Here is a 14,084-nt window from a genome sequence, read left to right as displayed (position 1 = left end):
GTCAAGTGGTTACTCAGGGAAGCACCTGGGTCCGAATCCTTAACCTACTTCTAATCAAGGGCAATAAGGTTCCAGGTGTGTTACCTCCATCCCACTGTCATCCTCCAGGAGAGCCACCAGGTCGCAGTCCTGGCAAATCTTGTTCTTTATGTCCCTCATGAGCGGCCCGATGCCTGGCTCGTTGCTGCTATATGGGTTCCCGGGCATCCTGCCCTGTAAGAAGTCTTCTTGCTGGGGGTCCTTTTCCAGGGTCACAAAGAACTCAGTGACTTCATTCTCCTCCTACAGGACAGAGTGAAGGGCGCATCAAGGGACAGCAGATGCAGAGTCACACCAGGCTACCTTTCTCTATGGACACTCTGAGGAAGACACCTGACAGCCTCTCGTACATGAAGACAGGAAGCTCGGAGGAAACTCCAAAACACCCAGACACGATTCCCGAAGCCAGAAACACTAAGCATCTGCTCTGAAACTCATAGGAGGATGAGGAGAGAGTCTAACAAAATAAGCAGATGAGAAGTGGCAGGCATGCCTCCTGCGAAGCTATCCACACAGGGGCTGAACAACTTGTCACTGCTGACCCTGAGGTTCATGCAGAGGGCTTCTCTGTAGGACACAACATTGGACAATCTCATTGTGAACTGATGACACAATCAGTGCATCCTTCCTCTACTGTAGCAGGGGTCTCTGATCACACCACGCTTCCACATAGTTCAGGACAGGGGAAACACAAACACGCTACAGGCATGCACAAAACAAGGGTAAGAAAGAAGGAAGAGCATGAAAACGTCTTTACAGGGCTGGCACCGTGCCGCAGCAGGCTAAGCCTCCACCCATGGCACCGGCATCCCATACAGTCACTGGTCTGATCCAGTTTCCTGCTAATGCACCTGGGAAAGCAGTAGGGGATGGCCCAAGTGCTTGGGCCCCTGCACCCACATGGGAGACCCAGATGAAGCTCCTGGCTTCGTATCTGTCCAGCTCTAGCTGATGTGGGCATTTGGGGAATAAACCAGCAGACAGACCTCTCTCTCTCTCTCTCTCTCTCTCTCTCTCTCTTTGCCTTTCAAACAAATAAAAAAATTTTAGGAAAAAAAAAATGTTTTTAAATTCTAGCTCAAAACTGTTATGGTACTGGGTTAAGCTGCCACTTGCAACTCCAGCATCCCATATCAGAGTGCTGATTTGACTCCTGGCTGCTCAGCTCCTGATCCAGCTCCCTGTTAATACACCTGGGAAACTAGCAGATGATGGCCCAAGTACTTGGGTCCCTGCCACCCATGTGGAAGACCTGGACAGAGTTCCTGGCCACTGGCTTCAGTTATGGTCATTTGGGGAGTCAATCAGCAGAGGAAAGATCTGTTTCAGGGGCTAGTGTTGTGGTGCAGCAGGTTAATGCCCTGGCCTAAAGCACTGGCATCCCATACAGGCACCGGTTCGAGTCCCGGCTGCTCCACTTCCAGTCTAGCTCTCTGCTATGGCCTGGGAAATCAGTAGAAGATGGCCCAGGTCCTTGGGCCCCTGCACCCACATGGCAGACCTGGAAGAAGCTCCTGGATCAGCACAGCTCCGGCTGTTGCAGCCAATTGGGGAATGAACCAACGAATGCAAGATCTCTCTCTCTCTTTCTCTCATCTCTCTGTGTATCTCTTTCAAATAAATAAATAAATCTTGGGGCTGGCGCTGTGGCGCAGCAGGTTAAAGCCCTGGCCTGAAGCATTGGCATCCCAGATGGGTGCCGGTTCTAGGTCCGGCTGTTCCTCTTCCAATCCAGCTCTCTGCTATGGCCTGGGAAAGCAGTAGAAGGCCCAAGTCCTTGGGCCCCTGCACCCGCGTGGGAGACCTGGAAGAAGCTCCTGGCTCCTGCCTTCAGATCGGCACAGCTCCGGCCGTTGTGGCCATCTAAGGGAGTGAACCAGCGGATTGGAAGACTTCTTTCTCTGTCTCTACACCTCTCTGTAACTCTTTCAAATAAATAAAATAAATCTTTAAACTAACTAAATAAATAAATCTTTTTTAAAAATATCTCCGTTTCAAATAAATAAATAAATCTTTAAAACAAACAAAAAACCTCTTCCACAACACGGTGGGCTGATTAAGCAATGGGATTTTCCCAGTGGAAGATTAGCTCTAGTTAAAAAAAAAAAAGTTAATCTTGACCTTGAATTTAGGAAATAAGACCAAGGGAGGTCTTGATTTCTCACCAGGAACAGGAAGATTTTTGAGGTTGCTTCTGTTTGTGTTTCATGTCAGTGGATCTTCCTGAAATGCTGACTGGCCCCCAAGTGCTCACAGTGAGATTCCCCATATCTACGATCAATCACCAAGAGGCTTCAGGGACAAATGTCTCATGCTCACATGTGGGCACCCTAAGGAAGGAGCACCCTGCTTACAGGATAGATGATGCTACAGAGCCTCTCAAAGATGAACACAGGAGTTCGGTAGTCATCCAGGTGGTAGCGCTTGGCTGTCTCAATGCACACAGCCATGAAAGCCTTGGTTTCCGACTCTGTACCTGCCAAAAAACCAAAGTGGCCAAGTCAGTCAGGAAACAGCTCACTTGTGTAAACAGATGAGACTTTAAATGACAATACCATCACTGACAGATTCCTGAAGCCCAGTAACTCTATAAATGCCCTACACGGCAGCACCAACAGTTCAACTGGAAACTCGAGACTAATTGCTTTATACCCAGACTACATTCGATTCAATAACCTAATGCCAGGTCAACATGTATTGCCCTGAGTATATTACTCCTTAAGGAAAGGCACAATGTCTTATTCAACTTAGCATCCCCTTGTCCAAAACAAGTACTCAAAAAATGCCAAATAATAATCTTAATTGTACTCTAGTTCAATCAAAGGGAAGTTATAGTTTTTGTCTGCCTTTTTAAAGACTTATTTATTTGAAAGACAGAGTTACAGAGAGAGGTAGAGACAGAGAGAGAGATCTTCCATCTGCTGGTTCACTCCCCAGATTGCAATGGCCGGAGCTGCGCCAATCCGAAGCCAGGCGCTTCTTCCAGGTCTCCCATGTGGGTGCAGGGGCCCAAGGACTTGGGCCATCTTTTACTGCCGGCCCTGGGAAGTTATACTTTTAAGCTCCATTCTAAAGATTAGGTAAATTGCCCTCTATGAATCAAAGAGATAACTTTGCGTTATAAAAAAGGGAGGAGGGGCCAGCGCTGTGACATAGTGGGTAAAGCCACCGCCTGCAGTGCCAGCATCCCATATGGGTGCTGGTTTGAATCCCGGCTGATCCACTTCTGATCGATCTCATCATCTCAGTAGAACACGGCCCAGGGCCTCAGGCCCCTGCACTCACGTGCAACACCCTGAGGAAGCTCCTGGCTCCTGGCTTCGGATCAGCACAGCTCAGGCCATTGGGGCCAACTGGGGAGTGAACCTGCAGACCCCTCTGTCTTTCGTCTCTCTGTGTAACTCTGACTTTCAAATAAATAAATAAATCTTTTTTTTTTAAAAGGGAGGAAGTAAGGTGTTTTTAAGAGTCCCACCAGCCAGCATCATGGTCTAGCAGATTAAGCCTCCACTTGCGACGCTGGCATCCCATATGGGAGCTGGTTCAAGATCTGCTGCTCCGCTTTCAATCCAGCTCCCTGCTAATGTGCCTGGGAAAGCAGTGGAAGATGGCCCAAGTGCTTGAGCCCTTGCACCCATGTGGGAGACCCAGAAAAAACTCCAGGCTCTTTGACTTTGGCCGGTTGTTGCGGCAATTTGGGGAGTGACCCAGTGGATGGAAGATCTGTCTCCCCTTATCTCTCTGCCTTTCAAATAAATAAAAAACAAAAAAAAGTGTCCATTGTGGGCAAAATGGCAGATGAGGTTCCCTGACCTACAACCCACTCCCCACCAGGTAAAAACAATTTAACATGTTGAAGTAAGCGCTGGCACTGTGGCACAGCACGTTAAGCCCCGATCTGCAAGGCTGGCATCCCATACAGGTACCAGTTTGAGTCCTGGCGGCTGCACTTCCGATCCAGCCGCCTATTGGTGTGCCTGGGAAAGAAGTGGAAGATAGCCCAAGTCCCTTGGAATGAATGAGGGGATGGAAGATCTCTCTCTCTCTCTCCCTGTTACTTTGCCTTTAAATAAATAAACAAGTCTTTTAAAAAATTTGAATTAAAAGGTAGTAATGAAGTGCCACATTAGCAAAGGCCGGCACCATGGCTCACTTGGCTAATCCCTGTGGCTTGGGAAGGCAGTGGAGGATGGCCCAAGTCCCTGGGCCCTGCACTCGCATGGGAGACCAGGAGGAAGCACCTGGCTCCTGGCTTTGGATAAGCGCACCGGCTGTAACAGCCATTTGAGGGGTGAACCAACGGAAGGAAGACTTTTCTCTGTCTCTCTCACTGTCTAACTCTGCCTGTCAAAAAAAAAAACAAAAAACAAAAAAAAAAAACAAAAAAAAAAAAACAAGGAAATAAGCAAAACAATGATGCCAGTTTTACTTTGAACCTTGATCTCCACAACCTGCCAGGATTTGAGAATTGGATAAAAAGCCCCAAATCTGGCTGGTGCCGTGGCTCACTGGCCTAATCTTCCGCCAACGGCGCCGGCACTCCAAGTTCTAGTCCCAGTTGGGCGCCGGATTCTGTCCCAGTTGCTCTTCTTCCAGTACAGCTCTCTGCTGTGGCCCAGGAAGGCAGTGGAGGATGGCCCAAGTGCTTGGGCCCTGCACCCGTGTGGGAGACCAGGAGGAAATATCTGGCTCCTGGCTTCGGATCAGCACGGTGCACTGGCCGTAGTGGAAGGTGAACCAACGGAAGGAAGACCTTTCTCTTTGTCTCTCTCTCTCACTCTCACTGTCTAACTCTGCCTGTCAAAAAAAAAAAAAAGCCCCAAATCTGTGGAGGCTATGAGTTCAACAGAACTACATACACTCTCATGCATAAATCTTTGGTGTAAGGGTCAGCTGGAAACAATGCTCCCATTTCCTCCAACTATACAGCCAAAGGGAAATTGTCTTTCCTTAAAATACAGCACTGGGCTGGGGGGGTGGGGAGGGCCAGTTCTGTGGTGACGCAGGTTAAAGCCCCAGCCTGCAGCGCTGGCATCTGATATGGGCGCCAGTTCAAGTCCCGCTACTCCTCTTAGATCCAGCTCTCTGCTATGGCTTGGGAAAGCAGTGGAAGATGGCTCAAGTGCTTGAGCCCCTGCCACCTACATGGGAGACCCAGATGGAGTTCCAGATTCCTGGCTTCAGCCTGGTCATTGCAGAGTGAACCAGTAGATGGAGGATCCCTCTGTCTCTCCCTCTATGTAACTCTTTGAAATAAATAAGTAAATAAATAAATATTTTAAAAAGCAGAGACGTAGCCAAGAGTGAGAATGGAGTTCCACAAGGAAAAGGGAGAGAAACTACAGCAGAGGCAATGAAGAAACAATGGCTGAGAATTTTCCAGACTGGTAAGTGATATCCTCTGAAAACCCTTGATCTCTAAGCTTAACCTAAAATGTCCAAACTGACTGAGCCTAGCTTGGCATCAATAATCCAAGAGCCAACACTCTCTTGAGAGCTGGGTTTCACAGAGAGACGTCTGCCACTCCTGCTCCGGCTCTGTGGGACGAGGGGCACCGCCCCAGGCTCCGGGGAGCTCAGCAGTGCTACCTGTGGTCATGTCCTCCAGCATCTCCAGCAGCATGTCCTGCGTCTCATCAATCAGTTTGGTTCTCTGCACCACCAGCTTCCGCAGGCATAGGTATCCATTCAGCACTGTGCCCACCAAGCGACTTTTAAAGTGCCTTTTGATTGATTCCACCTCAACAAAAGAGGAGAGAAGGCCTGTGGGGACATAAAAAAGGAGCAAGGAAGCTCCGTGTCTTTAAAAGATTGTAAACAAAAAGACAGGGAAAGCCCAGAGCAGGTGCTCAGTGAAGGGAACTGACCAATACCAAACAGAAATGCAAATATATAAACCCATCAACGAGGAGGGAAACAGAGCTTAACTCTCCATCACCCACGCAACTAAGGCTCCGTGCTTCACACAAACCCAGATGCCCTAATGGAAGGCCAGGGAACTCTACCTGTGAGGCTTTTGAGGGCATAGCCTTGCTGCAGATCAGTGCTCAGAGTGGCCTCCTCCAGGGCCAACAAGCGAGCTATTTCCTAAAAGGGACAAGCACAGTTAATGTACGACAGCACTGTCCACGGTCCTGGTCACCACCACCATTGCGGGAGATCGCAGTCCCCAAGGACGCTCTTGCAGAATTCCTTTCTATGACTCTCTTGCAGTGCTAAGAGACTGCGTAAAAACTGGGAAGACTCTACCTACCCCCCAAAGACTGCTGTAGCCAAACAATAAAGCCACAAAATGTATTTTCAGCATTTCTTTTTCTCAGCAAAAAGGAAACCATAAAGTTTGTATCAGTACAATGAATGGAAAGCAAGGGAAAAGGGGGTTTTCTTGGAAGTGAGATGGGATACCTTGGTGATGAGGTTGCCCACATAGGGCAGGACTCCCCGAGCGGCCAGGTAGACTTTCCAGTGAGCTGAAGTGGTGAGCTTCTGGTAGAGAGCCAAGTACTCGGCCGCACACTCCCCAGCTACGCTCAGTTCATCCAGGTAACTGCCACCAGAGAGACAGGGCCCATCAGAGAAGCCCAAAGTACCAATGCTCCTCTTTTTCCTATCTCCTGCTGCCCACCTCTTCCCTCCAGGGTCTAGGTGGTGGCGGGAGGGCATCTGAGAAAAATCCCAAACCCATCCCTTGGGAATAACTCATAGCACAAAACAAGGAATGAATGCCGCACTCTTCAAGCACTCTTATTTTTATCCTTTTTGCTGTGAGTGTTACACAAGATAATGCATACCAAAACATGCACTCCTAAGAGTTGGCTCCTGCTGCTACTACTGCACACTGCAGTCCAGCTTTCTAACACGTCATTGTTTCTGTGGTCTTCCAAATGGGATGAATCAGTCAGAGACCACAGATGTGCCTCCCAAACCCTGACCCATGGACTCCTCAGGAAACAGGCAAAGGTTCTAGGGGAAGTCTCGCCACCTTCCCTGTCCCAGACCCCAGGGGTACCTGGTGAGGAGGTCGAGGACCTGTTGCTTGCGGCTGGGGATGGTGGCCAGAGCTTCCACGATGGTGCAGGCGGCCTGCCGTGCAGCCTGTGTGGCTGGAGTGAAGAGCACCTGCAGGACAAGTGAGGCAGAGCCCAGGTCAGAGGATGCCCTGTCTCCCTAGACCTCAGTGGGCAGTCACCTGCCACCCACCCCTGGGAAGTTCTCTGCGACCCTCTCTAGGAAAAAGTCAAAGGTACAACTCCCCAGCTAAATCAAGATCCAACTGCTGGGAAGGGCACTTCTCTACATCAGCTAAACTGGTGAACACACCCTCAGAAGACGAAGGAGGGAAAAAGCAAGCAGGGACTGTCCCTTAGCAAAGTCTTTGGTAACAGAAGCAAAAGCGGGCAGCACAGACACTGAGGTCCATTCTGTGAAGAGGGCAGGGAGGAGACAAGCGCACAAGCTTGATGGGAAAGGCAGAAGCAGATTCTGTCTGGCCAGTCCCCCATGCTAGTGGCTGCCACCCAAGAGACTCTACCTCCCTACTGCTTGGAAGGATGTTGGAAGAGCAAGCAGACGGTAGAGCAGAGCAGACACATGACATGACAAGGGGCAGACACACACTGCGTGGCGTCCAGGGCGAGGCTCGGGGCTGAGGGACCCAGGAGACGGCCACTCACCTGCCGCAGCCAGTTGTTATGCCCCAGTTTGAGATCTAATGGGGAGGTCCTCTTCCCCCGACGACTCAGGAACTGCTTCCACCTCCACACGTACTTCTCAGTCAAATAGAGATGGCGGAGCTCTGATTTGCTGGGGGCTTTCCCATTGCCATCTATCCCTGAGAAGCCAATGGTGGGAGGGATGGGTAAGTGCAAGAGAGTGGCAGACAGGGACTTGTCAAGACTGAGACAGGAGGGGGCCAATGTACTGCCATGGTAGGTACAGCCACTGCCTGTGACGCCAGCCTCCCATTTCGGTGCTGGTTCATGTCCCAGATGCTCATTTCTGATCCAGCTCCCTGCTAACAGCCTGGGAAAAGCAGCAGCAGATAGCCCGTGTTTGGGCCCTACTACCCATATGGGAGCCCCTGATGAAGCTCCTGGCTCCTGGCTTCAGCCTGGCCCAGCCCTGGCCGCTGCAATCATCTGGGGAGTGTACCAGCAGATGGAAAGATCTCTGTCTTTCACTTTCTCTCTATAACTCAAATTTTCAAATAAATAAAATAAATCTTTAAAAAAAAAAAAAAAAAAAGGCCGAGGCAGGAGTGTCCTGTTCCCCAGGTCTGGGAGAGACAGACGCACCTCTGATAGGAAGACACTTCTTCCAGGCTTCATAGGATGCCTTTGGATCTCTCTTGAGCCACAGCTGAGCCTGGGCATGGATCTCGTTGCAATAAGGCTTCACTGTGGTGAGTGCCTCAACGGGGACATCCTGGAGGGAGCAAGGGGAGAGGTCAAGAGCGCGTCTGAGCCCCAGGCCCCACAGCATGGCAGGCAGCTCAGGAAGGGCAGCGAGCGGACCTTCTGTTCCCATGAAACCACCTGATCCAGCAGCACCTCCGTGCTGAACTTCAGCTCACTGACTGTGTGGGAAAGCCACAGCTAGCTTCCTACACACAGCCCTACAACAGCATACACTGATGCCTACCCCAGACTGATCTGCAGTTTCCCAAAGCACAAAGCTTCAAGGGTCACGAGCAGTCACCAGAATGCAAGGAGCCATTTCTAACCAGAATGAGCCCCAGCCGGCACTGTAAGCGGCTGCTCTGAAGTTTTGACCTCAGGACCTTGCTAATACTTTTCAAAAGGTGCTGAGCGCTCCAAAGAGCTTTTTTCATTTGTGGTTGTATCTACTGATATGGATTACATTAAAAATTAAAACTGAGAGATTTTAAAAATACTTATGAATTGTCAATCTATGTAACATTTTAAACATTTTCCCATGCAAAAATAATCTAAAGGAAGGAATGACACTATTTAATATTTTTGAAAATTGCTTAATGATTGCTTTATGAATAAAGCAGTTAGATTCTCCTATCTGCTTCTGAATTTAAACTGTTGTGATACATTGTGTCAGTTAAGGACATGAAAAATTCTGGCCTCCACAGATAAACTTTTCAAAAAGGGAAGAATATTTTAATAGTTTATTTAATTGAACTTAACACCAAAATTCAACAAATTGAATATTCTTAAAGATTAGCTCTAGGGTCCGGCGCTGTGGCGTAGCACATAAAGCCACCGCCTGCAGTGCTGGCATCCCATGTGGGTGCCAGTTCAAGTCCTGGCTGCTCCACTTCCGATCCAGCTCTGCTGTGGCCTGGGAAAGCAGCAGGAGATGGACCAAGTCCTTGGGCCCCTGCACCCAGGTGGAGACCCAGAGGAAGCTCCTGACCCTGGCTTTGGATCAGCACAGCTCCAGCCGTTGCGGCCAATTGGGGAGTGAACCAGCGGATGGAAGACCTCTCTCTCTCTCTGTCTCTCCTTCTCTCTGTGTGCAACTCTGACTTTCAAGCAAAATAAATAAATCTTAAAAAAAAAAAAAAAAAAGATCAGCTCTAATGTGAACCCTGAAAACACATCAATAACTTTAGTGAGTATTCCAGGATACTAAACTTTATCTTTTACTCACACAGGATACTCTAACATACACTGATCATTTGGAAAAATACTGGCATGTAGAGTTTTGTCAATTCTTCTTAAAGTGACATACTTATTACTTCATTGATGTTTGAAAGAAAACAGCTATCAAATATCCAAGTCTGAACAACCAACACCTGCCTGTGTTAGCCATTCTTTCAAGCACAAGTGGGCTCCGCCTGGCTCAGCTCACGTCTCACACGGTGCTGGCCTTCAGGACAACCACCACCCCTGGGCTGCAGGAGAGGTGCTTCTGGTATACTTCTCATTTCTGCTATACTGGGCCTTAAAAAGACTAGCACTCAAGAGTGGAGACCTAATAAAATTAATCTGTGCTGCTGCCTCAAGGATGTTCTTGATGAAAACAACACACAGTGCAGAACTGCTAGTGCAGCTGGTGAACCTGCTGCTCAGCCTCAGCCAGTGTTAGACTGGCACATGAGCTCAAACATCAAGAGAGTGAAAAGGGCAAGCAGTGTCTTAGGATAATCAGGAAAAGAATTTAGTCCTCACAGACTCCCGGTTGGAAGTCTTGGAACAGCTGGGGTCTGAGAACCCTATCTGGAGAAGTGGTGTTCTCTCCAGGTCAAACCAGAGCACAAAGCAAACACTGGGCTTCCATGCTTAGAGAGTAAGTAATTAGGCGAACATCTCCTTTTCCCTCATGTGGATGAGGTTCTACTTTTCAAAGACCAATTTCACTGCTGCGGAATCAGCTCTGAGGGGCAAAGTTTTTCCTCAAAGGGAAGCCCAACCCTGTCTTTCCTGAAGACTGTCTGGGCAGACCCAGACACAAGAAACAGGCTAGATTCCCCCATGAGCATAAACCCTGGTGCTCTAATCCCCACTGAGGGATGGCCCATTCGGATGAGGAATGTAAGCAGCTTGCTCAAAGTCTCAATGCCAGAAAATGAAAAGAGCTGGGATGTGAACTCAAGAAGTCTGCTTCAGAATCTAGAAGGTCCAATCAATACTGCAAGGGCTAAGACACGGGAGTACGGTTTCTAGAAACTCAAGACATCAGATATGACCACAGAAAGAGGCCATTATTCATAGGACTTCGCTTACGCTTTTGTATCTTCAAGTTCAGGACACATAGGTGACCAGGGAACAAGGTGGGCTGCTGCCCTTCCTGCCCATCCCTCTTAGTCTCCCCCACTTGGCCCAGTACCTTGTTCTTCTTGCTGGTTGGAGCAGGTGGTTTAATCAGCTTCTGCAAGATCCGCAGGCACATGAGGGTAATGTTCTCAACAACCACGGGAGTCTTAATGTTTACAGCCATGAGGAAAAGGCTAAGAGCTAGGGATGGTCAGGAAAAGCAGAGTCACAATCACGACAGACAGGGCAGCTGCACTAGCGGGGCTGCCCAAGTGTCATTTTCCCTCTGCTCTCCCCTTCTAAAGTCAGGACCGCACAGTGAAGCCTCTCTTTGCTTCTAACTAGATGTCCCCAAACTCACCACAGCGTAACCGGAGCTCCCAGCAACTGTCCTCCTTTGAGATGGAATCCGTCAGCAGCAGCATTTCATACTGAAGGCTACTCGCCTAGGAGGCCAAAAGGGAGAGACGTGAGTGGAGACAAGTCTGAAGAGTTAGTTCAAGGACTGGCGTTAGGTCCAAGTTCTGATCCAGAGCCTCAAAACTAAAATGCCTGCTCACTCACGGGTGTCCCCGTGAGAGACAAAGGATCTCGGGTGGAGACCCTGTGTGCACGCTTTCCCCGGGAACGTTCGTCTGGGATGAGCAGCTCTGCTGCTGGTGCCTTTGTCAGTCACCACAAAGGGACTGGAGGGGAGGTTGAGGGAGATATAAGGAACATGAGGGGCGAGACCTAGAGGGCGGCTGTCCTGGTGTCTGCTCACCAGATCAGGGTTGGCCCAGTGGCCTTTGAGGGCAGTGGAGACTTTGCCAATGATCAGGTCATTCATTTGCTGTGTGGCTTCCGGATTATCTCTGGGTGGAGAAAGGCAAAGAAACAGAGTTGTGCTATTGTTGATTGCTTGTGACCCATCATTCTGCCCAAAGAAGCCAAGGGAAAACACACCAATGGCTAGGACCACCTGCCCTGAAATTTTCTACCTCCTCCTCCTCCTCCTCCCAACCCTCACAAAACCCTGGTCTGTAATGAAAAGGGCCCATCGCGGCCACCTTTCCTGGAAACAGATGCCAACTGAATGAAGAGCAGCACCAGCTTACAGGATCTATAACCCAGGCTGCAGAGCCCACAGCTGCTGCCTGGTGCATCATTCTCCAAAACCCAGAAGGCCACTTAGTCTTGTCACAGCTCTTTCCTCCTCTTCTCCATGTACCTCCATGTCCTTTCCCACAAGGCATCTACATTTCCCACTGTGGCCCTTTGCAATAATGTCTCCACTATGAGTAGAAAAGGCATAAACTGTATTATATTGTATGCATATTGCTTCCCAACACACTCTGAATAAAATTCAAAGTCATCACATGGACGGCAAGACCCCACAGGATCTGGTCCTGACGCTCCTGCACATGCTGCCCTGTAGCCTCGGCTCCACTGGCTGCTTCCTTTGCATGCAGCCCTCTGCCGGAGATCTTGGCACGGCTTGTGCCCACTGTCATGCAGCACTTTGCTCAGGTAGTCACCCCCTCCAGGAAGTCCTCCTCAATGGTCTTAGGCAAAATAGCAAGGCCCCCTGCAAAATCAGGGTCACCACTTCTGCTGTATTTTTCTTCACCATCGTACTTCCTAAGATCACACTATGTAATGGTTTCCCTGTAGTTCTCTCAGGCTGGAATGCAGGCCACATGGGGGCAAGAACTTAATCTCCAGGGTCTAGAACAGTGCCTGGGGCCAGCACATGCTCAGTACAAACTTGTTAAATGAGTGAATAAATAATTTAGTAAATAACATTTATCAAACATCTAACCTGTCCCAGAATTTATGACATATACTTAGTAAATAAACCACACAAAACTCTGGGGCAGTCTCTGGTACACATGCTTACTCAGTACTGAATACTCAACAAATGTGAGTTAATAATTAGGAACTACTTCATCCATCCTCACCACAAGTCTTTTGTGCGTTCACTACCATTAGCACTTTTCTGATGAGGAAAATAGTGGCTCGGAGAAATGAAGTAATTTGTCCATGGCACAGACAAAGCAGATGCTGAGCTGGGTCTCTCTGGTCCCAACTCCAAGCTCTTGCTCCCTAAGCCCCAGTGCTCCACCACCTTCTTTCTGTAAGAGTTTCTACAGTCCAAGTGTCCAGTCATTCCCTTCTCCTCCCTCACCAGGACACAACACAAATGCAAGCCAAATAAACCATTTACAAGGAAATCTGAGAGTCAGTGCTCCCTAGGATCACTCATTATACCCTGGATATCTTCCTGTTTTCCTCTTTTTCTACTATCTAGTCCATTTGGCCAGCAGACGCACAATTCTTGGCAGTTTTTAGTGCTCCCAACTTCGCTGCTGCCACTGACCCCAGTGCCAATAACATGGTACAGGCTCTCACCGAGTTAGGAGGCACATAAGCTGGCGGACCTCCTCCCTCATGGCCGCAGCCCCCCGGCGAAGATTATAATCAAACAGTTCCCGAATAAGTCCCTGGGAGACAAGGATGTGCCTCAGGGCTGGATTGGTGGCCAGGGCTCGCAACAGTGTGATACAATGTTCTGTGACAGCTGAGGCACAGCCATAGCACTTGGTGGAGGAGGTGTGGCCGCAGCCCAGGACAGATAAGGCGCGGTACTGGCTGGCAGTGAATGTGGGCTGCACAGAGGTCCGGGACGATTTGGTGGCTGCTTCCCTCTGCTGCAGGTCATATTCCAACAACTCTTTGCGCGAAGCAAAGACTTTCTAAGAATAAAAGACAAAAAGAAAATAGCAATTAAATAAAGAAAAAGAGGAACTAGCTTTGCTTTTGAAAATAAACTTTAAGTGCATTATATAACTGAACATTCTCAATACTCTCTACCAATTAGATATTTTATCTCCATTTTACTAAGGAAGACACTGAAGCTTAGAGAAGCTGGTTGACGAAATAAGGGGCAGAGGCAGAAGTGAACTCTGACCACAGTCAGGCTCCCAACTCCCATGTCAAACTGTCTCTTACAGAACCTAAATGTCAGAATTGTATACACAAGTAGAAAAATGGCATCCCCGCAATTTGAGGGGCAGGTAAACTGGCTGCTCTCCTTATATGAGGTGCCACTGTCAGTGGCCAGCCTCCCCTCCCACAGAGAGCAGGGCTGTAACGTGCCAGTTAATGACTGAACTACTCAGGGTGACTGCAGCTGGAGTGTCCTCACCCATCAAGCCTGTAAACAGCGCACACCAGGAAACAAAAAAGAATGGAAATCTTGGTTTTCCATTTTTGAAAACCAGTAACCCCTCTACTAAAAGATGAGTTGTGAATGGCCAAGAAAAACTGATCTATGCA

General features: G+C 48.9%; 1 protein-coding gene across 8 annotated transcripts in view; it reads right to left on the bottom strand.

The window, feature by feature from the left end:
• The window catches only part of UBR4 (ubiquitin protein ligase E3 component n-recognin 4), a 158,650-nt gene that overhangs the window by 24,909 nt on the left and 119,657 nt on the right, over nt 1-14,084 (bottom strand). For all 8 annotated transcript variants that reach the window (XM_051858039.2, XM_051858043.2, XM_051858042.2 and 5 more), the window contains 12 exons: nt 13,158-13,501; nt 11,530-11,620; nt 11,128-11,212; nt 10,840-10,967; nt 8,334-8,463; nt 7,713-7,870; nt 7,049-7,158; nt 6,445-6,586; nt 6,045-6,126; nt 5,629-5,802; nt 2,394-2,515; nt 85-282 (listed from right to left, as the gene is read on the bottom strand). In XM_051858039.2, coding sequence (XP_051713999.2) covers nt 85-282; nt 2,394-2,515; nt 5,629-5,802; nt 6,045-6,126; nt 6,445-6,586; nt 7,049-7,158; nt 7,713-7,870; nt 8,334-8,463; nt 10,840-10,967; nt 11,128-11,212; nt 11,530-11,620; nt 13,158-13,501 — 1,764 coding nt within the window. The remainder of the gene's footprint in view (nt 1-84; nt 283-2,393; nt 2,516-5,628; nt 5,803-6,044; nt 6,127-6,444; nt 6,587-7,048; nt 7,159-7,712; nt 7,871-8,333; nt 8,464-10,839; nt 10,968-11,127; nt 11,213-11,529; nt 11,621-13,157; nt 13,502-14,084) is intronic.

The sequence above is a fragment of the Oryctolagus cuniculus genome, chromosome 7 (genome assembly GCF_964237555.1).
Source record: "Oryctolagus cuniculus chromosome 7, mOryCun1.1, whole genome shotgun sequence".
NCBI lineage: Eukaryota > Metazoa > Chordata > Mammalia > Lagomorpha > Leporidae > Oryctolagus > Oryctolagus cuniculus.
This window is presented reverse-complemented; position numbering and strand designations above follow the sequence as displayed.